At 41.1% G+C, this 23,531-nt stretch overlaps 1 protein-coding gene across 1 annotated transcript in view; it reads left to right on the forward strand.

Annotated features, from left to right (window-relative positions):
* LOC135557298 (opsin-5-like) overlaps positions 1 to 23,531 on the forward strand; it is a gene marked incomplete at its 5' end in the record, with an annotated part of 57,466 nt that overhangs the window by 26,120 nt on the left and 7,815 nt on the right. The window contains one exon of the mRNA XM_064990482.1: positions 20,184 to 20,509. Coding sequence (XP_064846554.1) covers positions 20,184 to 20,509 — 326 coding nt within the window. The remainder of the gene's footprint in view (positions 1 to 20,183; positions 20,510 to 23,531) is intronic.

A 23,531-nucleotide genomic window follows, 5' to 3' on the forward strand; every position in this document is an offset into this window, starting at 1 on the left:
CGCTCTCCTTCAACTATTCTTCTGTTGCTGTCTCTGTGTCTTGACTGTCTCTCTCCTTCAACTATTCTTCTGTTGCAGTCTCTGTGTCTTGTCTGTTTCTCTCCTTCAACTATTCATCTGTTGCAGTCTCTGTGTCTTGTCTGTTTCTCTCCTTCAACTATTCGTCTGTTGCAGTCTCTGTGTCTTGTCTGTCCCTCTCCTTCAACTATTCTTCTGTTGCAGTCTCTGTGTATTGTCTGTTTCTCTCCTTCAACTATTCGTCTGTTGCAGTCTCTGTGTTTTGTCTGTCCCTCTCCTTCAACTATTCTTCTGTTGCTGTCTCTGTGTTTTGTCTGGTGTGACTCTCTACTTCATATCCTACTCGTGTGTGCCAATTAGCTTCAGCCGGCTGGTGTGCAACCTGGCTTTGACTTTGGATAGCCTCCGGGGCTAGTTAGGGGCTGTCAATAAAATACACAATGTAAGAGACCCTGTTTTCATGTTGCACTCCTTTTTGTTTTCTCGTTAAATGCTTTCAACATCTGCATATGTATAATTTTTTACATATTGTCGCATGTACATTATGTACTTTACCAATGGTGCCTAACTAGCCCCATAGAGATATCCAAACTCCACCCAAATTTACCACATGTATTACGATCGGGTCGAGTGCAGTTGCACTCCGAATTGATGATTACTTTTGTGCTGCCAACTGTGGGCATGTAGGCAAGACTGAAACAAACCATAACTTAATTTACATTGTGATGCAGTCACGATCAGAAGTCTCACAAAAATCTGTTTTCGACAAATCTGACATTATGACCAAATATTTTCCTATTTACATTTTTTGGGCAATTTTGACAGTAGAATAAATGTTTCTGTCACACCCTGATCTGTTTCACCTGTCCTTGTGATTGTCTCCACCCCCCTCCAGGTGTCGCCCATCTTCCCCATTATCCCCTGTGTATCTATACCTGTTTTTTCTGTTTGTCTGTTGCCAGTTCGTCTTGTTTGTCAAGTCAACCAACATTTTTGTTCTCAGCTCCTACTTTTTCCAGTCCTCCTGGTTTTGACCCTTGCCTGTCCTCGCTCTGAGCCCGCCTGCCTGACCACTCTTCCTTCCTCTGACCCAGAGCCTGCCTGACCACTCTGCCTTCCTCTGACCCTGAGCCTGCCTGACCACTCTGTCTTCCTCTGACCCTGAGCCTGCCTGACCACTCTGTCTTCCTCTGACCCAGAGCCTGCCTGACCACTCTTCCTTCCTCTGACCCTGAGCCTGCCTGACCACTCTGCCTTCCTCTGACCCTGAGCCTGCCTGCTGACCTATAACTTTGTCCCACCTCTGGATTGTGGACCTCTGCCTACCCTGACCCTGCCTGCCGTCTGGTATCGTTGCTCCACCTCTGGTTTACTGACCCCTGCCTGCCTGCCTTGACCTGTCTATTGCCTGCCTCTGTTGGAATATTAAACCATTGTCAATTTGATGTGTCTGCATCTGGATTTTACCGTGATTCTGGATAGTTTCTGACTCATATTAATGCCACATAGGCTGTTTTGTAAATGTGAAGTTGTTTTTTAGGGGCAGTTGCTCTTTAAAGTTGATGTAGACTGACAGGACCAGGGCAACTTAACTGTAAAGAACAATTCAAGAGTCTTTAACAACAGTGGAAACACAACTCCAAACATTATAGATAAGAAGCTGCATAGCCCCCTAGGCTATATCAATATAAAGAGACATGAGCCAAAAACAATTACCTGTAGAATGGAATGAGTTACTAGACCTCTGTTTAATTTCATCAGTTCTAGAGGCTAATGTGAGATTTCTAGATTATATAACATTTGAGGACATCATTTAAATCTTTTTAAGGCTGAGATCCCGTTAATGGGCTCGATATGACAACAGCCAGTGAAAGTGCAGGGCGCCAAATTCAAAACAGAAATCTCATAATTAAAATTCCTCAAACATACAAGTATTTTATACCATTTTGAAGATAAACTTGTTGTTAATCCCACCACAGTGTCCGATTTCAAAAAGGCTGTACGGCGATAGCATGCCATGCGATTATGTTAGGTCAGCACCAAGTCACAGAAAAACACAGCCATTTTTTCCAACCAAAAATAGGAGTCACAAAAAGCAGAAATAGAGAAAATGAATCACTAACCTTTGATCTTCATCAGATGACACTCACAGGACTTCATGTTACATAACATACATGTATGTTTTGTTCAATAAAGTTCATATTTATATCCAAAAATCTCGGTTTATATTGGCGTGTTCTGTTCAGTAATGTTTTGCTTCCAAAACACCCAGTGATTTTGCAGAGAGCCACATCAATTTACAGAAATGCTCATAATAAACATTGATAAAAGATACAAGTGTTATGGAATTATAGATATACTTCTCCGTAATGCAACCGCTGTGTCAGATTTAAAAAAAAGATTTACAGAAAAAGCACACCATGCAATAATCTGAGTACAGCGCTCAGACACAAAAACAAGCCATACAGATACCCGCCATGTTGTGGAGTCAACAGAAGTCAGAAATAGCAGTATAAATATTCACTTGATGATTTTCATCAGAATGCACTCCCAGGAATCCCAGTTCCACAAATGTTTGTTTGGTTTGATAAAGTCCATCATTTATGTCCAAATATCTCCTTTTTGTTCACGTGTTTAGTTCACAAATCCAAATACACGAGGCGCAGGCCAGACAAAGTAAAAACATTCCATTACAACTCGTAGAAACATGTCAAACGATGTACAGAATTACTCTTTAGGATGTTTTTAACAAATGTTCAATAATGTTTCAACCTCTTTAGAAAGGAACGCAGCTACCTCTCACAGGCGTGCGCCTGACTGAACTCATGGCATTCGGCCAGACCTCTTACTCAATCAGCTCTTATTCTCTCCTCCTTCACAGTAGAAGCCTGAAACAAGGTTCTAAAGACTGTTGACATCTAGTGGAAGCCTTAGTAAGTGCAATATGAACCCACAGACACTGTATATTGGATAGGCAAAGACTTGACAACCTACAAACCTCAGATTTCCCACTTCCTGGTTGGATTTCTTCCTCAGGTTTTTGCCTGCCATATGAGTTCTGTCAGACTCACAGGCATCATTCAAACAGTTTTAGAAACGTCAGAGTGTTTTCTATCCAAATCTAATAATAATATATAATAATACTAATAATATACATATCTTAGCTTCTGGGCCTGAGTAGCAGGCAGTTTACTCTGGACACCTTATTCATCCAAGCTACTCAATACTGCCCCCAGCCATAAGAGGTTTTAAGGGCCAATGTATTTTCAATGTTTTGTTCACCTACACTTTAACCACAAAGTCATATTTCCCCCCTCTTCCTGGCTTCCCTCCCCCTTACCTTCTATTTTTAGGTCACATAGGTCCACATACCACATACCTCATAATGACAAAGTGAAAACAGTAAAAAAAAAAGTACCAAATTCTTTATATTGGTTCTACAGACAGATTAGTCTTCTCTTTCAGCAGTAGGCACTTGCTTTCCAAACTGTACGTACTGCATTTTGAAAAGAAAAACTGACAGCTGCAACCAACCATAGAAATATAATCCATCGATGGCAGTTCCCATTCAAGTCAGGACAGGCATCCATTGCTAGTGTACCCATGAGTTTAACAGTCAAATTTCCAGGGTTAGAGATTACAACACCCTTCTATGGATTATTTGTCTATGGCCACAACGCAACAAGCTGTAAATTTGACAAATTTGCAAATGTATAATAAACAAAAACATCTTATTTACATAAGTATTCGGCCCCGTTGTTATGAGACTCGGAACTGAGCTCAGGTGCATCCTGTTTCCATTGATCATACTTGAGATGTTTCTACAACTTGATTGGAGTCCACCTGTGGTAAATCCTATTGATTGGACATGATTTGGAAAGACACACACCTGTCTATGTAAGGTCCCACAGTTGACAGTGTATGAGGTCGAAGGAATTGTCCATAGAGACAGGATTGTGTCGAGGAACAAATATGGGGAAGGGTACCACAGAAAATCTAATTGTCCGGACGGATATTTTATCGAATAGATATGTGAAAAACACATTGAGGATTGATTCTAAACAACGTTTGCCATGTTTCTGACGATATTATGGAGCTAATTTGTAGAAAGGTTTGGTGTTGTAGTGACTGCATTTTCCGGTCGATTTCTCAGCCAAACGTGAAGAACAAACGGAGCTATTTCGCCTACAAAAATAATATTTTAGGAAAAAAAGGAACATTTGCTATCTAACTGGGAGTCTCCTGAGTGAAAACATCAAGTTCTTCAAAGGTAAATGATTTAATTTGATTGCTTTTCTTATTTTCGTGAAAATGTTGCCTGCTGGTAGCAGAGCCTAGCACAGCTTTATGCCATGATAAACTTACACAAATGCTTGTCTAGCGTTGGCTGTAAAGCATATTTCGAAAATCTGAGATGACAGTGTGATTAACAAAAGGCCAAGCTGTGTCTCAATATATTTAATTTGTGATTTTCATGAATAGGAAGATTTTCTAGGAAGATTTATGTCCGCTGCGTTATGCTAATTAGTTTGAGGCTATGATTACACTCCCGGATCCGGGTTTGAGAGTCACAAGAGGTATATCTATAATTCCATGTGTATAACTTGTATTTTCATCTACATTTATGAGTATTTCTGTTGAATTGATGTCGCTATGCAAAATCACTGGATGTTTTTGGAACTAGTGAACGTAACGCGCCAATGTAAACTCAGATGTTTTTATATAAATATGAACTTTATCGAACAAAACATACATGTCTTGTGTAACATGAAGTCCTATGAGTGTCACCTGATGAAGATCATCAAAGGTTAGTGATTAATTTTATCTCTATTTGTGCTTTTTGTGAGTCCTACCTTTGGCTGGAAAAATGGCTGAATTATTCTGTGAGTTGGTGGTGACCTAATATAATCATTTGTGGTGCTTTTGCTGTAAAGCCTATATGAAATCGGACACTGTGGTGGGATTAACAACAAGATTACCTTTAAAACTGTATAAAATACATGTCTGTTTGAGGAATTTTAATTATGAGATTTCTGTTGTTTTGAATTTGACGCCCTGCACTTTTTCTGGCTGTACAAATGATTAGAAGCATGCTATGCAATCCCAGGGTATATACAAATTAAAACTTAAAGAGTTAAGGAATTTGATGGATGTTGGCACAAATCTAGAAGCTACATTCTTAGATTTGAATGGGAAAGTTCTATACCTGTGCCCGGAGGGTAGGGGGCTATACTGGTCATTCAGTGTGTGTATGTCATGTCACATGCTATCTGTTCCCTCTTCTTCCGCACTCAATTTTGTAAATGTCATTGAGGGGTTCCTGGCTTGCTCCGATGGCCTTCCTACTGATTCTTATTACCCTGTTCATTGGGTTCTGACTTGTGTTTCCTAGAGCACCAAAACACCCCATGATATTAAAGGTTAAGATGGGTTCTATAACTCATATAAAATGCTTGGAAGATTGATTGGTGTGCATGAAACTTCTTAAATTTCCATAGAAAGAACAGGCTTTTTTGACATTTTGCGTGAATGTGTTCAGTGATTCTTTTGAAGGAGAGCTTGTTGTTGATGATGGTTTCTAGGTATTTGTAGTCCTCCACTCTCTCAGTTATCTGTCCGTTAATCTCCAGCGCTGGGTTGGTACTGTAGGTTGGTGTCTTCTGAAGTCAATGATCAGGTCTTTGGTTTTAGTTGTATTGACAAAAACAGCAATAGAAAAAGTAAGTACATAAGGGAATAAAAAGCTCAATAAAATAATTTCACCAATTTAATAATGGCCATTTTTTTTTTATGTTTTATTTTTACACATAGTTACATAGCCTATATGGAAGTAACAGACATGAGCTGGGCATGTTTACCTGTAGAATGGAATAGGTTATAAGATGTTTAATTTTGTTAGTTCTACCCAACCTGGTATCAGAGTATTTCAAATGATTCTGTATGTAAATCCAAGACACCCCATTCAGTGTGATGTGTTACATTTCGTCCATCACCCATTTCATATTTTATTTCACCTTTATTTAACCAGGTAGGCAAGTTGAGAACAAGTTCTCATTTACAATTGCGACCTGGCCAAGATAAAACAAAGCAGTTCGACACATACAACAACACAGAGTTCCACATGGAGTAAAACAAACATACAGTCAATAATACAATAGAAAAATAAGTCTATATACAATGTGAGCAAATGCGGTGAGATAAGGCAGGTAAGGCAAAAAAAAGGCTATGGTGGCGAAGTAAATACAATATAGCAAGTTAAACACTGGAATGGTAGATTTGCAGTGGAAGGATGTGCAAGGTAGAGATAGAAATAATGGGGTGCAAAGGAGCTAAATAAATACAGTAGGGGGAGAAGTAGTTGTTTGGGCTAAATTGTAGATGGGCTATGTGCAGTAATCTGTGAGCTGCTCTGACAGCTGGTGCTTAAAGCTAGTGAAAGATAAACACCTTGTTCATCTACCCAGCGTGTCAGATTTTTAAAATGTTTTACGGCGAAAACACAACATATATTTATGTTAGACCACCACCAAACCAAAGAAAAAACGTAGCCATTTTTTCCAGCAAAAGATAAAATTCACAAAAGCAGGATTTAAAAAAGAATCAATCACTAACCTCTTGAAAATATTCATCAGATGACATGTTACACAGTAAATGTATGTTTTGTTCGATAATATGCATTTTATATCCATAAATCTCGGTTTACAGTGACGCCATGTTCAGAATATCCTCCAAAATATCCGGAGGAATTATAGAAAGCTACGCCAGATAAATCAAATCCAATTTATTTATATAGCCCTTCGTACATCAGCTGATATCTCAAAGTGCTGTACAGAAACCCAGCCTAAAACCCCAAACAGCAAGCAATGCAGGTGTAGAAGCACGGTGGTTAGGAAAAACTCCCTAGAAAGGCCAAAACCTAGGAAGAAACCTAGAGAGGAACCAGGCTATGTGGGGTGGCCAGTCCTCTTCTGGCTGTGCCGGGTAGAGATTATAACAGAACATGGCCAAGATGTTCAAATGTTCATAAATGACCAGCATGGTAGAATAATAATAAGGCAGAACAGTTGAAACTGGAGCAGCAGCACGGCCAGGTGGACTGGGGACAGCAAGGAGTCTGTAACGGCGTTCTTCGTTTGTCGCAAGAAAGTCGGACCGAAATGCAGCGTGTTGGTTACTCATGTTTATTAATGAAACAAATAACGGAACTATACATGAAATAACGAATAAATACAAAACAACAAAACGGAACGTGAAACCTATTACAGCCTATCTGGTGAACACTACACAGAGACAGGAACAATCACCCACGAAATACAAAGTGAAACCCAGGCTACCTAAATACGGTTCCCAATCAGAGACAACGAGAATCACCTGACTCTGATTGAGAACCGCCTCAGGCAGCCAAACCTATGTAACACACACCCCTAATCAGCTACAATCCCAATAACTAAAAAACCCCACTAAGAATTACAACAAACAATAAACCCATGTCACACCCTGGCCTGACGAACTAATTAACTAAAACACAAAATACTAAGACCAAGGCGTGACAGAACCCCCCCCCCTAAGGTGCGGACTCCCGAACGCACCTCAAAACCATAGGGAGGGTCCGGGAGGGCGTCTGTCCATGGTGGCAGTTCCGGCTCGGGACGTGGACCCCATTCCATAAAAGTCATAGTTCCTCCCCTTCGCGTCCTGGGATAATCTACCCTCGCCGCCGACCATGGCCGAATAGTCCTCACCCAGAACCCCACTGAACTGAGGAGCAGCTCGGGACTGAGGGGCAGCTCGGGACTGAGGGGCAGCTCGGGACTGAGGGGCAGCTCGGGACTGAGGGGCAGCTCGGGACTGAGGGGCAGCTCGGGACTGAGGGGCAGCCCGGGACTGAGGGGCAGCCCAGCACTGAGAGGAAGCCCAGTACTGAGAAGAAGCCCAGTACTGAGAAGAAGCCCAGCTAGGCAGTTGAATCCGGCAGATCCTGGCTGACTATCAGATCTGGAAGAGTCTGGCTGACTGGCAGATCTGGAAGAGTCTGGCTGACTGGCAGATCTGGAAGAGTCTGGCTGACTGGCAGATCTGGAAGAGTCTGGCTGACTGGCAGATCTGGAAGAGTCTGGCTGACTGGCAGATCTGGAAGAGTCTGGCTGACTGGCAGATCTGGAAGAGTCTGGCTGACTGGCAGATCTGGAAGAGTCTGGCTGACTGGCGGCTCTGGCTGCTCCATGCAGATTGACAGCTCTGGCGGCTTCTTGCAGACTGGCAGCTCCTTGCAGACTGGCAGCTCCTTGCAGACTGGCAACTCCATGCAGACTGGCAACTCTGGCTGCTCCAAGCAGACTGACAGCTCTGGCTGCCCCATGCAGACTGGCAGCTCTAGCTGCTCCATGCAGGCTGGCAGCTCTAGCTGCTCCATGCAGACTGGCAGCTCTAGCTGCTCCATACAGGCAGGAGGCTCCGGCAGCGCTGTAGAGGAGGAAGGCTCTAGAAACGCTGAACAGACGGGAGACTCCGACAGCGCAGGAGAGGGAGAAAGCGCTGGCTGCGCTGAACAGGCGAGGCGCACTGAAGGCCTGATGCGTGGTGCTGGCACTGGTGGTATTGGGCCGAGGACACGCACAGGAAGCCTAGTGCGGGGAGCTGCTACTGGAGGGCTGGGGTGTGGAGGTGGTACTGGATAGAGGACACGCACAGGAAGCCTGGTGCGGGGAGCTACCATCGGAGGACTGGTGTGTGAAGGTGGCACAGGATGGACTGGACCGTGAAGGTGTACTGGAGAGCCTGAGAGCAGGACTGGCACAGGACGTGCAAGGCTAGGTAGGTACACAGGAGGCCTAGTGCGTGAGGCTGGCACATTTTTCACCAGCCGACTAACACGCACCTCAGGACTAGTATGGAGCTCTGACCCAGGTGCCATTAAATCCCTGACACGCTCCGTCGGACGAATATTGTACCTAAAGCACCAAACTAGCAACTCCCTCATTACTTTCTCCTCCAATTTCCCCATTAACTCCTTCACAGTCTCTGCTTCGCTCACCTCCAACACCGGTTCTGGTCTCCTCCTTGGCTCTTCACGATAAACAGGGAGAGTTGGCTCAGGTCTGTCTCCTGAGTCCCCCCCCCAAGAAATTTTTGGGGCTTCGCTCTGCGCCGCCGTGTCTTTTTTTCCGACTCCATTCTCCTATAGCCCTCTTCACACTGCTCCAGCGAATCACAGGCGGGCTCCGGCACTCTCTCTGGGTCGGCCGCCCACCTGTCTATTTCTTCCCACGTCGTATAATCCATACTGTACTCCTCTCTGGGCTGCTCCTGTTTCCTCTTCGCCTGCTGCACCTTTGGGCGGCTACACTCCCCTGGTTTAGCCCAGGGTCCTCTCCCGTCAAGGATTTCCTCCCATGTCCAGAAATCCTTAATACGCGGCTCCTCTTTGGGCTGCTCCTGCCTGTTGACACGCTGCTCGGTCCGTGTGTGGTGGGTGATTCTGTAACGGCGTTCTTCGTTTGTCGCAAGAAAGTCGGACCGAAATGCAGCGTGTTGGTTACTGGTAACTAAAAAACCCCACTAAGAATTACAACAAACAATAAACCCATGTCACACCCTGGCCTGACGAACTAATTAACTAAAACACAAAATACTAAGACCAAGGCGTGACAGAGTCATCATGTCAGGTAGTCCTGGGGCATGGTCCTAGGGCTCAGGTCCTCCGAGAGAGAGAAAGAAAGAGAATTAGAGAGAGCATTTGTGGGGTGGCCAGTCCTCTTCCGGCTGTGCCGGGTGGAGATTATAACAGAACATGGCCAAGATGTTCAAATGTTCATAAATGACCAGCATGGTCGAATAATAATAAGGCAGAACAGTTGAAACTGGAGCAGCAGCACGGCCAGGTGGACTGGGGACAGCAAGGAGTCATCATGTCAGGTAGTCCTGGGGCATGGTCCTAGGGCTCAGGTCCTCCGAGAGAGAGAAGGAGAGAATTAGAGAACGCACACTTAGATTCACACAGGACACCGAATTGGACAGGAGAAGTACTCCAGATATAACAAACTGACCCCAGCCCCCCGACACATAAACTACTACAGCATAAATACTGGAGGCTGAGACAGGAGGGGTCAGGAGACACTGTGGCCCCATCCGAGGACATCCCCGGACAGGGCCAAACAGGAAGGATATAACCCCACCCACTTTGCCAAAGCACAGCCCCCACACCACTAGAGGGATATCTTCAACCACCAACTTACCATCCTGAGACAAAGCTGAGTATAGCCCGCAAAGATCTCCGCCATGGCACAACCCAAGGGGGGGCGCCAACCCAGACAGGATGACCACATCAGTGAATCAACCCACTCAGGTGACACACCCCTTCCAGGGACGGCATGAGAGAGCCCCAGTAAGCCAGCCCCTGTAATAGGGTTAGAGGCAGAGAATCCCAGTGGAAAGAGATAACAGAAATACTCATCATAAACTTTGACTAAAGATACATGTTCTACATATAATTAAAGATACACTGGTTCTTAATGCAACCGCTATGTCACATTTTATTTTAACGTTACGGAAAAAGCCTAACATTGCAATAATCTGAGACGCCGCTCAGACGTAACAATATTTCTCCGCAATGTTGGAGTCAACAGAAATACAAAATTACAACATAAATATTCCCTTACCTTTGATCTTTCATCAGAATGTAGTGCAAGGAGTGCTAGTTCAACAATAAATTGTTTTGTTTCATAATGTTCAATTCTAGTGTCCAAATAGCAGCATTTGCTACCACTTTCAGCTCACATGGCCAAAAAATGACTTCTGGTCCAGGATAACTTTGCATGAAAACTTCCAAAACTTCCAAAAGACATTACAGGTCGAAGAAACTGGTCAAACTAAGTGCAGAATCAATCTTCATAATGTTATAATCATATATATCCAATAGCATTCTAACCGGATCATTCGTTTTCATCTGGGGCTGATTGGAACAGCCGAAGCACTCAAAGGCAAACGCGCCTCAACAAAATGGAAATCTTTTGCGACACCTACTACTTTCCTTCCCATTAGGTCAAAGTTCACAGCAAATGCCCCTGGCTTTGATAATGCATTGAAATCTATAGATTACAGAAGACAATTAGGAGTTTTTATGCGATACAGCAGTCAGAATTTTGTGTTTCAATGGGATTGGGACTGGTTAGGAAAATAGGCTCTTGGACAGGAGAAGATTTTTCCCTCATGACTCTGTTAACACAGATTTTATGTCTGTGACAGAGATGCCTATCAAATTTGTGACTGTCTGAAGAGACTCCTTGACAGCTCAAAAATGCTAACTTTATTTTATAGGCTACAGTATACTGTAGGGGTTTCCTGCAGGCTTTATTAACTGTATTTTATAGGCTACAGTATACTGTAGGGGTTTCCTGTAGGCTTTATTAACTGTATTTTATAGGATACAGTATACTGTAGGGGTTTCCTGTAGGCTTTATTAACTTTATTTTATAGGCTACAGTATACTGTAGGGGTTTCCTGCAGGCTTTATTAACTGTATTTTATAGGCTACAGTATACTTTAGGGGTTTCCTGTAGGCTTTATTAACTTAATTTTATAGGCTACAGTATACTGTAGGGGTTTCCTGTAGGCTTTATTAACTTTATTTTATAGGCTACAGTATAGTGTAGGGGTTTCCTGTAGGCTTTATTAACTTTATTTTATAGGCTACAGTATACTGTAGGGGTTTCCTGCAGACTTTATTAACTTTATTTTATAGGCTACAGTATACTGTAGGGGTTTCCTGCAGGCTTTATTAACTGTATTTTATAGGCTACAGTATACTGTAGGGGTTTCGTGTAGGCTTTATTAACTTTATTTTATAGGCTACAGTATACTGTAGGGGTTTCCTGCAGGCTTTATTAACTTTATTTTATAGGCTACAGTATACTGTAGGGGTTTCCTGTAGGCTTTATTAACTTTATTTTATAGGCTACAGTATACTGTAGGGGTTTCCTGTAGGCTTAATTAACTGTATTTTATAGGCTACAGTATACTGTAGGGGTTTCCTGCAGGCTTTATTAACTGTATTTTATAGGCTACAGTATACTGTAGGGGTTTCCTGTAGGCTTTATTAACTGTATTTTATAGGATACAGTATACTGTAGGGGTTTCCTGTAGGCTTTATTAACTTTATTTTATAGGCTACAGTATACTGTAGGGGTTTCCTGCAGGCTTTATTAACTGTATTTTATAGGCTACAGTATACTTTAGGGGTTTCCTGTAGGCTTTATTAACTTAATTTTATAGGCTACAGTATAGTGTAGGGGTTTCCTGTAGGCTTTATTAACTTTATTTTATAGGCTACAGTATACTGTAGGGGTTTCCTGCAGACTTTATTAACTTTATTTTATAGGCTACAGTATACTGTAGGGGTTTCCTGCAGGCTTTATTAACTGTATTTTATAGGCTACAGTATACTGTAGGGGTTTCGTGTAGGCTTTATTAACTTTATTTTATAGGCTACAGTATACTGTAGGGGTTTCCTGCAGGCTTTATTAACTTTATTTTATAGGCTACAGTATACTGTAGGGGTTTCCTGTAGGCTTTATTAACTTTATTTTATAGGCTACAGTATACTGTAGGGGTTTCCTGTAGGCTTAATTAACTGTATTTTATAGGCTACAGTATACTGTAGGGGTTTCCTGCAGGCTTTATTAACTGTATTTTATAGGCTACAGTATACTGTAGGGGTTTCCTGTAGGGTTTATTAACTTTATTTTATAGGCTACAGTATACTGTAGGGGTTTCCTGTAGGCTTTATTAACTTTATTTTATAGGCTACAGTATACTGTAGGGGTTTCCTGCAGGCTTTATTAACTGTATTTTATAGGCTACAGTATACTGTAGGGGATTCGTGTAGGCTTTATTAACTTTATTTTATAGGCTACAGTATACTGTAGGGGTTTCCTGTAGGCTTTATTAACTTTATTTTATAGGCTACAGTATACTGTAGGGGTTTCCTGCAGGCTTTATTAACTTTATTTTATAGGCTACAGTATACTGCAGGGGTTTCCTGCAAGCTTTATTAACTGTATTTTATAGGCTACAGTATACTGTAGGGGTTTCCTGTAGGGTTTATTAACTTTATTTTATAGGCTACAGTATACTGTAGGGGTTTCCTGTAGGCTTTATTAACTTTATTTTATAGGCTACAGTATACTGTAGGGGTTTCCTGCAAGCTTTATTAACTTTATTTTATAGGCTACAGTATACTGTAGGGGTTTCCTGTAGGCTTTATTAACTTTATTTTATAGGCTACAGTATACTGTAGGGGTTTCCTGTAGGCTTTATTAACTTTATTTTATAGGCTACAGTATACTGTAGGGGTTTCCTGCAGACTTTATTAACTTTATTTTATAGGCTACAGTATACTGTAGGGGTTTCCTGCAGGCTTTATTAACTGTATTTTATAGGCTACAGTATACTGTAGGGGTTTCGTGTAGGCTTTATTAACTTTATTTTATAGGCTACAGTATACTGTAGGGGTTTCCTGCAGGCTTTATTAACTTTATTTTATAGGCTACAGTATACTGTAGGGGTTTCCTGTAGGCTTTATTAACTTTATTTTATAGGCTACAGTATACTGTAGGGGTTTCCTGTAGGCTTAATTAACTGTATTTTATAGGCTACAGTATACTGTAGGGGTTTCCTGCAGGCTTTATTAACTGTATTTTATAGGCTACAGTATACTGTAGGGGTTTCCTGTAGGGTTTATTAACTTTATTTTATAGGCTACAGTATACTGTAGGGGTTTCCTGTAGGCTTTATTAACTTTATTTTATAGGCTACAGTATACTGTAGGGGTTTCCTGCAGGCTTTATTAACTGTATTTTATAGGCTACAGTATACTGTAGGGGATTCGTGTAGGCTTTATTAACTTTATTTTATAGGCTACAGTATACTGTAGGGGTTTCCTGTAGGCTTTATTAACTTTATTTTATAGGCTACAGTATACTGTAGGGGTTTCCTGCAGGCTTTATTAACTTTATTTTATAGGCTACAGTATACTGCAGGGGTTTCCTGCAAGCTTTATTAACTGTATTTTATAGGCTACAGTATACTGTAGGGGTTTCCTGTAGGGTTTATTAACTTTATTTTATAGGCTACAGTATACTGTAGGGGTTTCCTGTAGGCTTTATTAACTTTATTTTATAGGCTACAGTATACTGTAGGGGTTTCCTGCAAGCTTTATTAACTTTATTTTATAGGCTACAGTATACTGTAGGGGTTTCCTGTAGGCTTTATTAACTTTATTTTATAGGCTACAGTATACTGTAGGGGTTTCCTGTAGGCTTTATTAACTTTATTTTATAGGCTACAGTATACTGTAGGGGTTTAATGTAGGCTTTATTAACTGTATTTTATAGGCTACAGTATACTGTATGGGTTTCCTGCAGGCTTTATTAACTTTATTTTATAGGCTACAGTATACTGTAGGGTTTTCCTGCAGGCTTTATTAACTGTATTTTATAGGCTACAGTATACTGTAGGGGTTTCCTGCAGGCTTTATTAACTTTATTTTATAGGCTACAGTATACTGTAGGGGTTTCCTGCAGGCTTTATTAACTGTATTTTATAGGCTACAGTATACTGTAGGGGTTTCCTGCAGGCTTTATTAACTGTATTTTATAGGCTACAGTATACTGTAGGGGTTTCCTGCAGGCTTTATTAACTGTATTTTATAGGCTACAGTATACTGTAGGGGTTTCTTGCAGTCTTTATTAACTGTATTTTATAGGCTACAGTATACTGTAGGGGTTTCCTGTAGGCTTTATTAACTGTATTTTATAGGCTACAGTATACTGTAGGGGTTTCCTGCAGGCTTTATTAACTGTATTTTATAGGCTACAGTATACTGTAGGGGTTTCCTGCAGGCTTTATTAACTGTATTTTATAGGCTACAGTACACTGTAGGGGTTTCCTGCAGGCTTAATTAACTGTATTTTATAGGCTACAGTATACTGTAGGGGTTTCCTGTAGGCTTTATTAACTGTATTTTATAGGCTACAGTATACTGTAGGGGTTTCCTGCAGGCTTTATTAACTGTATTTTATAGGCTACAGTATACTGTAGGTGTTTCCTGTAGGCTTTATTAACTGTATTTTATAGGCTACAGTATACTGTAGTGGTTTCCTGTAGGCTTTATTAACTGTATTTTATAGGCTACAGTATACTGTAGGGGTTTCCTGCAGGCTTTATTAACTGTATTTTATAGGCTACAGTATACTGTAGGGGTTTCCTGTAGGCTTTATTAACTGTATTTTATAGGCTACAGTATACTGTAGGGGTGTCCTGCAGGCTTTATTAACTGTATTTTATAGGCTACAGTATACTCTAGGGGTATGCGGAGACTTGATTACACACAGGTGGATTGTATTTATCATCATTAGTCATTTAGGTCAACATTGGATCATTCAGAGATCCTCACTGAACTTCTGGAGAGAGTTTTCTGCACTGAAAGTAAAGGGGCTGAATAATTTTGCACGCCCAATTTTTCAGTTTTTGATTTGTTAAAAAAGTTTGAAATATCCAATAAATGTCGTTCCACTTCATGATTGTGTCCCACCTGTTGTTGATTCTTCACAAAAAAATACAGTTTTATATCTTTATGTTTGAAGCCTGAAATGTGGCAAAAGGTCTCAAAGTTCAAGGGGGCCGAATACTTTCGCAAGGCACTGTAAATATTACTAGAAAATATTCCTATTCATGAAATCACAAGTGAAATATATTGAAACACAGCTTAGCCTTTTGTTAATCACCCTGTCATCTCAGATTTTGAAAATATGCTTTACAGCCAAAGCAAGATAAGCATTTGCGTACGTTTATTGATAGCCTAGCATAGCATTATGCCTAGCTATCAGCAGGCAACCTGGTCACGAAAATCAGAAAAGCAATCAAATTAAATCGTTTACCTTTGATGAGCTTCGGATGTTTTCAATTTCCAATTTCCAGATTTCTCCATTTAGCCAAGGAAGAGTGTTCTTTTGGCCAGGTTTGGATTTGATTTTCTTTAGGAAACCATTTATTGTAGTCTGGATTGTGGATAGAAAAACCTGACTATCAGCCTCCACATCTGTATAGGACAAGAGATCATTCCAGTTAATTACCTTAATTGCGTTTTCAAAATAGCTTAATTCACTCTTATTCTGGGTTGATCCGGCTTTCTAACAGTAGAGAGGTTAAACCTGTGTATTTTGTGAAATTAGTGCAACATTGGAGGATTTGTTTTTTACTTCCCAGGTGTTGTTGTAAAAATGTTGGGAAAAAGTGGAAAAGTATTCCCTGGAGAGTCCTGGGATCCCAGTTACACATGTTAGACCCTATCGGCTACTGTAGTATATGGCTGGCAAGGCTGTTGGGACGCATGGAGAATCACCAGGAAATGTTTGACATTCCCAGTTCTGGACACCCATTTGTCTGTGTCCCGCATACCGAGGAAGAAGGCTATTCATTTGAAACGTTTGTGCATACAGTATGTATTTGCATGACATGAACGGTTTATGAATGATAATCCCCTGTTGCAGATAAAATACTGTACATGAAAAAAAACTGGAAATAAGTTACTTCTTAAGGTTCTGGACTGTTTTATACCGGTTTCATATCGTCACCATCTACACACAGCAGGAGGGATGAACACAAGTGATTCTACTTCTATTGTAAAACCCAGCGTTTAACCAGCAGATAAGGTGAGGTTGTGATTAAATCATGGCAGCACGTCAGAAGGTTGTCAGTTGTGTATAAATGGGTAGATACATCCGATCTGGCTGATTTTTGCCAGAACACATGAAATATTGAAAAGGCATACTTTATACAACATATTCTCACGCAGGTGTACACACACACACGTGCACACCCACATAAAAAGCTACTCATGCGCACACACACAGACGTGTGCATTCACCATATAAAAACAAGTTGAATGACAGCAGCTACCAATGGATATGATACAGTACATTCAAACACAAGAGTTTATGTGCACGTAACTGTTTCATGCCTGTATACATACACAAAGACCAGTTAGTGAAAAAAATATCAGAATTGGGCTGATTGTCTAAAACCAACCTTACAGTTGCTCTGACAATTAGGCTACATAACATGAGATCTTCACAGGCACATTTCTTTCATCATTAGATAGATCAGCCATCACATTATTCATTGGTTTATTCATTCATTTATTCATTCTATTCACCATCACATCTATCTCACTATCTAATGTGCTGATTACAGTTCCAAACTGTTGGCTCAGAAATAGGTTTCTGATTCTAATTCTGTGATAGGGGGTTGTTTCCAAACGCAGCCATGGTGGTCCCGGATGGCAGCCGAGCTAGCCACTGGCATCTTGTCAAAACCAATTCTCATCAATGCTTCTGATGAACATTGTAAAAAGTGGGATGGCACTGTTGTTCATCTGAAGTGGTTTTTCTGATTGGCATGAACCAAAATTATGCTTTGGTTTGTTCAACGTATTCTATAAAATTTGCTTGAAGTCAAATAACGAATTTGTCAGATCAACGTGATTTTTTGTTGTTGAATGAAAGCTTTTAAATTCCTTTCAACACCTCACACATTGCTTTGCATAGTGGTGTTTGCAATTTAGTGACTGCAGCCTAACAGAAGAGTTGGAGGAGTGGCCTATTGGGGGCTTGGATTTCAGTTTGTTATTTTTGGCCACCCGTGATAGTGAATGTCATTCCAGGTTATGTGTTTTGTTTTTTGTTTTATTTTATGACTATATGTTTACTGCCAGCACTGAATATGTTATTATCAAAAAGTATTCAGACCCTTTCCCTTTTTCCACATTTTATTACGGTACAGCCTTATTCTAAAATGGATTAATCCTCATCAATCTACCTAAATTACCCCATAATGACAAAGTTATAAGAGTTTTAAAAAATAGATATATTTTTTTGCAAATGTATTAAAAAATAAAAACAGAAATACCTTATTTACACAAGTATTCAGACCCTTTACTATGAGACTGGAAGAAGTTTGGAACCACCAAGACACTTCATAGAGCTGGCCGTCTGGCCAAAATGAGCAATTGGGGAGAAGGGCCTTGGTCAGGGAGGTGACCAAGAACCTGATAGTCACTCTGACAGAGCTCTAGAGTTCGTCTGTGGAGATGGAATAACATGTGTTATTTCTGTTTTTTATTTTTAATAAATTTGCAATCATTTCTAAAAAACAGATTTTTCTTTGTCATTATGGGGTATTGTGTGTAGACAATTTAAACAATTGAATCAATTTTAGAAAAAGCTGTAACGTAACAAAAGGTGGAAAAAGTGGTCTGAATACTTTACAAATGCACTGTATCAGCATCAAAAAAATGAGTACTCAAAAATGAGTCTGGAAAGTTCTATTGATGAGATCGTCACGATTTGGTTACAATATTGTAACCAGTTCATTTGAAAGTCTTATGTAAAGTAAATGTTTGGAGTCAATATTTCATCTTATGGAACCAACTTAATATTTTTTATTTATTTTACCTTTATTTTACTAGGCAAATCAGTTAAGAACACATTCTTATTTTCAATGACGGCCTAGTGGGTTAACTGCCTGTTCAGGGGCAGAACGACAGATTTGTACCGTGTCAGCTCAGGGGTTTAAACTTGCATCCTTCCGGTTACTAATCCAACACTCTAACCACTAGGCTACCCTGCCGCCCCAATATCTTGATTAACAGGAAATGTATTTATTGCTTGTAACCCAAATAAATACATTTGGATAGGATAAATCCAAGGTGAAAAATCAACCAACATGAAAAAATGTTTTGAATATTCAGTGTATTATTTTGTATTTATACTATTCATTAGGTTTAACCAAACTGGAAAAGTAAGTTAAGTATTGAAAGAATAATAATCAAATATAACTGTTAGTATTTAATCATAAAATATACTGTGTGATTCAATGCCAGCTGTTATATTTGATTACTAATGAACATATTTTAATTGAAAAAAAAATACATTTGTTGTATTTGGTTTCGACGAATGTGTTTTTTTTTGGGGGGGGGGGGGTATTTGATACAAAGAGTATTTTTGTTGTGTTGAATTCTCAGGATGTTTAGTACAGTGTGTATCCTTATGGAGCTTTACTCTAATGAAGTGAGGGAATAGCCAGAGGTTATCTGCTAAGCCCTGGACACATAGCCCAAAGAAACTCTAACCACAACCTTAAAGGAAAAATCGACCCAAAACTACAAACTCCTATTGTGTACAGTATTAAATAACACTAATATGTGAGAACAATATTTTGTGGTTAACAAAGTTTTCATTTTGTTGTTATAATAAGATTGGTAGCAAGATTAGGAATTCATTGTGGAAATCTGTTGCAGCTCAAATCAACTTCAAAACCCACAGTGCAATGTTCTCTCTATTGGCTGGTTGGCTAGCTAGCTAACAAATGTACATACATACAATAATACCAAAGTTTTTAACGGCATGTGAAGTAGCTAGTTAGTTGTAAAATCACCAAAACACACGGCGCTATCAATTTGGGAGTCTACAATCTCACCATGTTCAATCTGCAGATTGATGTGTTTTGCAGTGGAGTCTGACATTCTGCACCTTGCAATGCAACCTGGATTGAAGAGGCAGACAAATAGAAGAAATGTGGTAGACCCTCTGTTAAATTACACATTTATTGAGGTAGGAATATCGCAAAAATGTGATCAATGGCTCATTTGAGAGAAGACACTCTCCCACGTTATGACATCGGCCAGTATTAAAATCTGACATGTATGATAGACGTTAGTGTAGAGTGTAGTGAAAGCTGCTTTATCGCAATGCTACATCATAACAGTCAATTTCCGGCATGCTTGAATGGCAATACCTCAGATACACATGCAAACATGAAATGACCCAGGGAATTGAAAGAACATCACTCTGAGTTTAACAAAAACAATATAGCATTCAAAATGGGTGTATCTTTCCTTTAAGGATAAGGGAGCCTATCGTTACAGGGCTATAGCTTTCCTCACCTGTACACTCCTCTCTACCTCTAGTACAGGTAGTAAGTTCCAGCATGACACTGTCATGATGGTGATCAATGTTATCTGGCTAGGGTTAAAATGAGGTTTTGTCTAGGATTAGGCTCGGAGTAAGGGTTAGGGCTAGTGTTAGGCTTATACTCTACCTCTCCACCAGGCAACAAGTTCCAGCGTCGGACCATCACCATGGTGATCAGTTTGATCTGGCTGTACTCTGGGCTGTGGGCTGTGTTCCCTCTCTTGGGCTGGGGCGGCTACGGACCGGAGCCCTTCGGAGTGGCCTGCTCCGTGGACTGGGCAAGCTACCAAGACTCCCTGAACCACTCTACCTTCATCATGTCTCTGTCTATCTTCTGTACCTTCATCCCCTGCCTCATCATCCTCTTCTCCTATTCCGGCATAGCCTGGAAACTCCACAAGGCATACCAGTCCATCCAGAATGGAAACTTCAACTACGGACACATCGAGAGGAAAGTCACTCTGGTGAGTATGCAAGGTTTATCTGTTGACTGTTTATTAACCATTTACCAATGTTTCTTTAGAGCTGGAATCAGCATTTGTTTTTGTTTTGTTGATAAAACGGAGGAGAGGAGCGTTCGGCAGCGTGGTAATAAAAATTTGAAAAATATTTGCTCAAGAAATAAGGAAATAGTAACACAATAAAATAATAATAATGAGGCTATATACAAGGATTAGTGGTACCAAGTCAATGTGCAGTGGCACGAGGTATTGAGGTAATACAGTATGTACAGGTAGGTACGGGTAAAAGAGACTAGGCAATCAGGATATATAATAAACAGAGTAGCAGCAGCAGATATGGAGTGTGTGTGTGTGTGTGTGTGTGGTACAGTTCATTCGGAAAGTACTTAAACCTCAACTTTTTCTTCATTAATGTTAAGTTACAGCCTTCTTCTAAATTGGATTAAAAAAAGAAAATCCTCAGCAATCTACACACAATACCACATAATGACAAAGTGAAAACAGGTTTTCACACCCAGACAAAAGGAACATCTATGTGAGAATGCTTATCATTGACTACAGCTCAGTGTTCAACACCATAGTGCCCTTAAAGCTCATCACTAAGCTAAGGACCCTGAGACTAAACACCTCCCTCTATAACTGGATCTTGGACTTCCTGACGGGCCACCCCCAGGTGGTAAGGGTAGGTAACAACACATCCAACACACTGATCCTCAACACGGGGGCCTCTCAGAGGTGCGTGCTGAGGACCCTCCTTTACTCCCTGTTCACTCATGACTGCACGGCCAGGCATGACTCCAACACCATCATTAAGTTTGCCGATAACACAACAGTGGTAGGCCTGATCACCGACAACGACGAGACAGCCTATAGGGAGGAGGTCAGAGACCTAGACATGTGGTGCCAGGACAACAAACTCTCCCTCAACACGATCAAAACAAAGGAGATGATTGTGGACTACAGGAAAAGGAGGACCAAGCACACCCCCATTCTCATCGACGGGGCTGTAGTGGAGCAGATTGAGAGCTTCAAGTTCCTTAGCGTCCACATCACTAACAACCTAACATAGCCCAAGCACACAAGACAGTTGTGAAGAAGGCACAACAAAACCTATTCCCTCTCAGGAGACTAGAGAAATTTGGCATGTGTCCTCAGATCCTCAAAAGGTTTTATAGCTGCACCATCGAGAGCATTCTGACTGGTTGCATCACCGCCTGGTATGGCACTACAGAGGGTAGAGATCCTGCCATCCAGGACCTCTATACCAGGCGGTGTCAGAAGAAGGCCCTAAAAATGGTCAAAGACTCCAGCCACCCTTGTCATAGACTGAAATCTCTGGTGCTGTGCACGGCAAGCGGTACCGGAGCGCCAAGTATCGGTCCAAGAGGCTTCTGACCAGCTTCTACCTCCAAGCTATAAGACTCCTGAAAATCTAATCAAATTACTTTTTGCATCTAACCCAGACTATTTGCATTGCCCCCACCCGCCCTCTATTCTACATTGCTGCTACTCTCTGTGAGTATCTATGCATAGTCACTTTAATAACTCTACCTACATGTACATATTACCTCAATTACCTCGACTAACCGGTAACCCCACACATGGACTCTGTACCGGTACCCCCTGTATATAGCCTCGCTATTGTTATTTTACTGCTGCTCTTTAATTATTTATTTTTATTTCTTACCTTTTTTATGTATTTTCTTAAAACTGCATTGTTGGTTAAGGGCTTGTAATTAAGCATTTCACTGTAAAGTCTACACCTGTTGTACTCGTGACTAGATTTGATTTGAAATCAAGATTGAACTCTTTGGCCTGAATGCCAAGCGTCACGTCTAGAGGAAACCTGGCACCATCCCTATGGTGACGCATGGTTGTGGGAGCATCATGCTGTGGGGATGTTTTTCAACGGAAGGGACTGAGAGACTAGTCAGGATCGAGGGAAAGATGAACGGAGCAAAGTACAGAGAGAGCCTAGATGAAAACCTGCTTCAGAGTGCTCAGGACCTCAGACTGGGGCGAAAGTTCACCTTCCAACAGGACAGTGACCCTAAACTCACAGCCAAGCCAACGCAGGAGTGGCTTCGGGACAAGTCTCTGAAGGTCCTTGAGTGGCCCACCCAGAGTCCAGACTTGAACCCAAATCAAATCAAATCACATTTTATTGGTCAAATACACATGGTTAGCAGATGCTAATGCGAGAATTGCAAAATTCTTGTGCTTCTAGTTCTGACAGTGCAGTAATGTCTAACAAGCAATCTAACAATTCCCCAACAACTACCTAATAATACACACAAATCTAAAGGGGTGAATGAGAATATGTACATATAAGTATATGGATGAGTGATGCCCGAGATGCATAGGCAAGGTGCAGTAGATGGTGAAAAATACAGTATATACATGTGATATGAGTAATTTAAGATATGTAAACATGATTAAAGAGGCATTATTTAAAGTGCCATTGTTTAAAGTGACTAGTGATCCATTTATTAAAGTGGCCAGTGATTGGGTCTCAATGTAGGCAGCAGCCTCTCTGAGTTAGTGATTGCTGTTTAGCAGTCTGATGGCATTGAGATAGAAGTTGTTTTTCAGTCTATTGGTCCCAGCTTTGATGCATCTGTACTGACCTCGCCTTCTGGATGGTAGTGGTGTGAACAGGCAGTGGCTCAGGTGGTTGATGTCCTTGATGAACTTTTTGGCCTTGCTGTAACATCGGGTGCTGTAGGTGTCATGGAGGGCAGGTAGCTTGCCCCTGGTGATGCGTTGTGCAGACCGCACCACCCTCTGGAAAGTCTAGCAGTTGAGGGCGGTGCAGTTGCCTGTGTTACAGCCTGACAGGATGCTCTTGATTGGTCATCTGTAAAAGTTTGTCAGAGTTTTGGGTGACAAGCCAAATTTCTTCAGCCTCATGAGATTGAAGAGGTGCTGTTGCGTCTTCTTCACTACACGGTCTGTGTGGGTGGACGATTTCAGTTTGTCTGTGATGTGTACGCCGAGGATCTTAAAACTGTCCACCTTCTCCACT

Source organism: Oncorhynchus masou, chromosome 16, assembly GCF_036934945.1.
Source record: "Oncorhynchus masou masou isolate Uvic2021 chromosome 16, UVic_Omas_1.1, whole genome shotgun sequence".
In the NCBI taxonomy this organism is placed as follows: domain Eukaryota; kingdom Metazoa; phylum Chordata; class Actinopteri; order Salmoniformes; family Salmonidae; genus Oncorhynchus; species Oncorhynchus masou.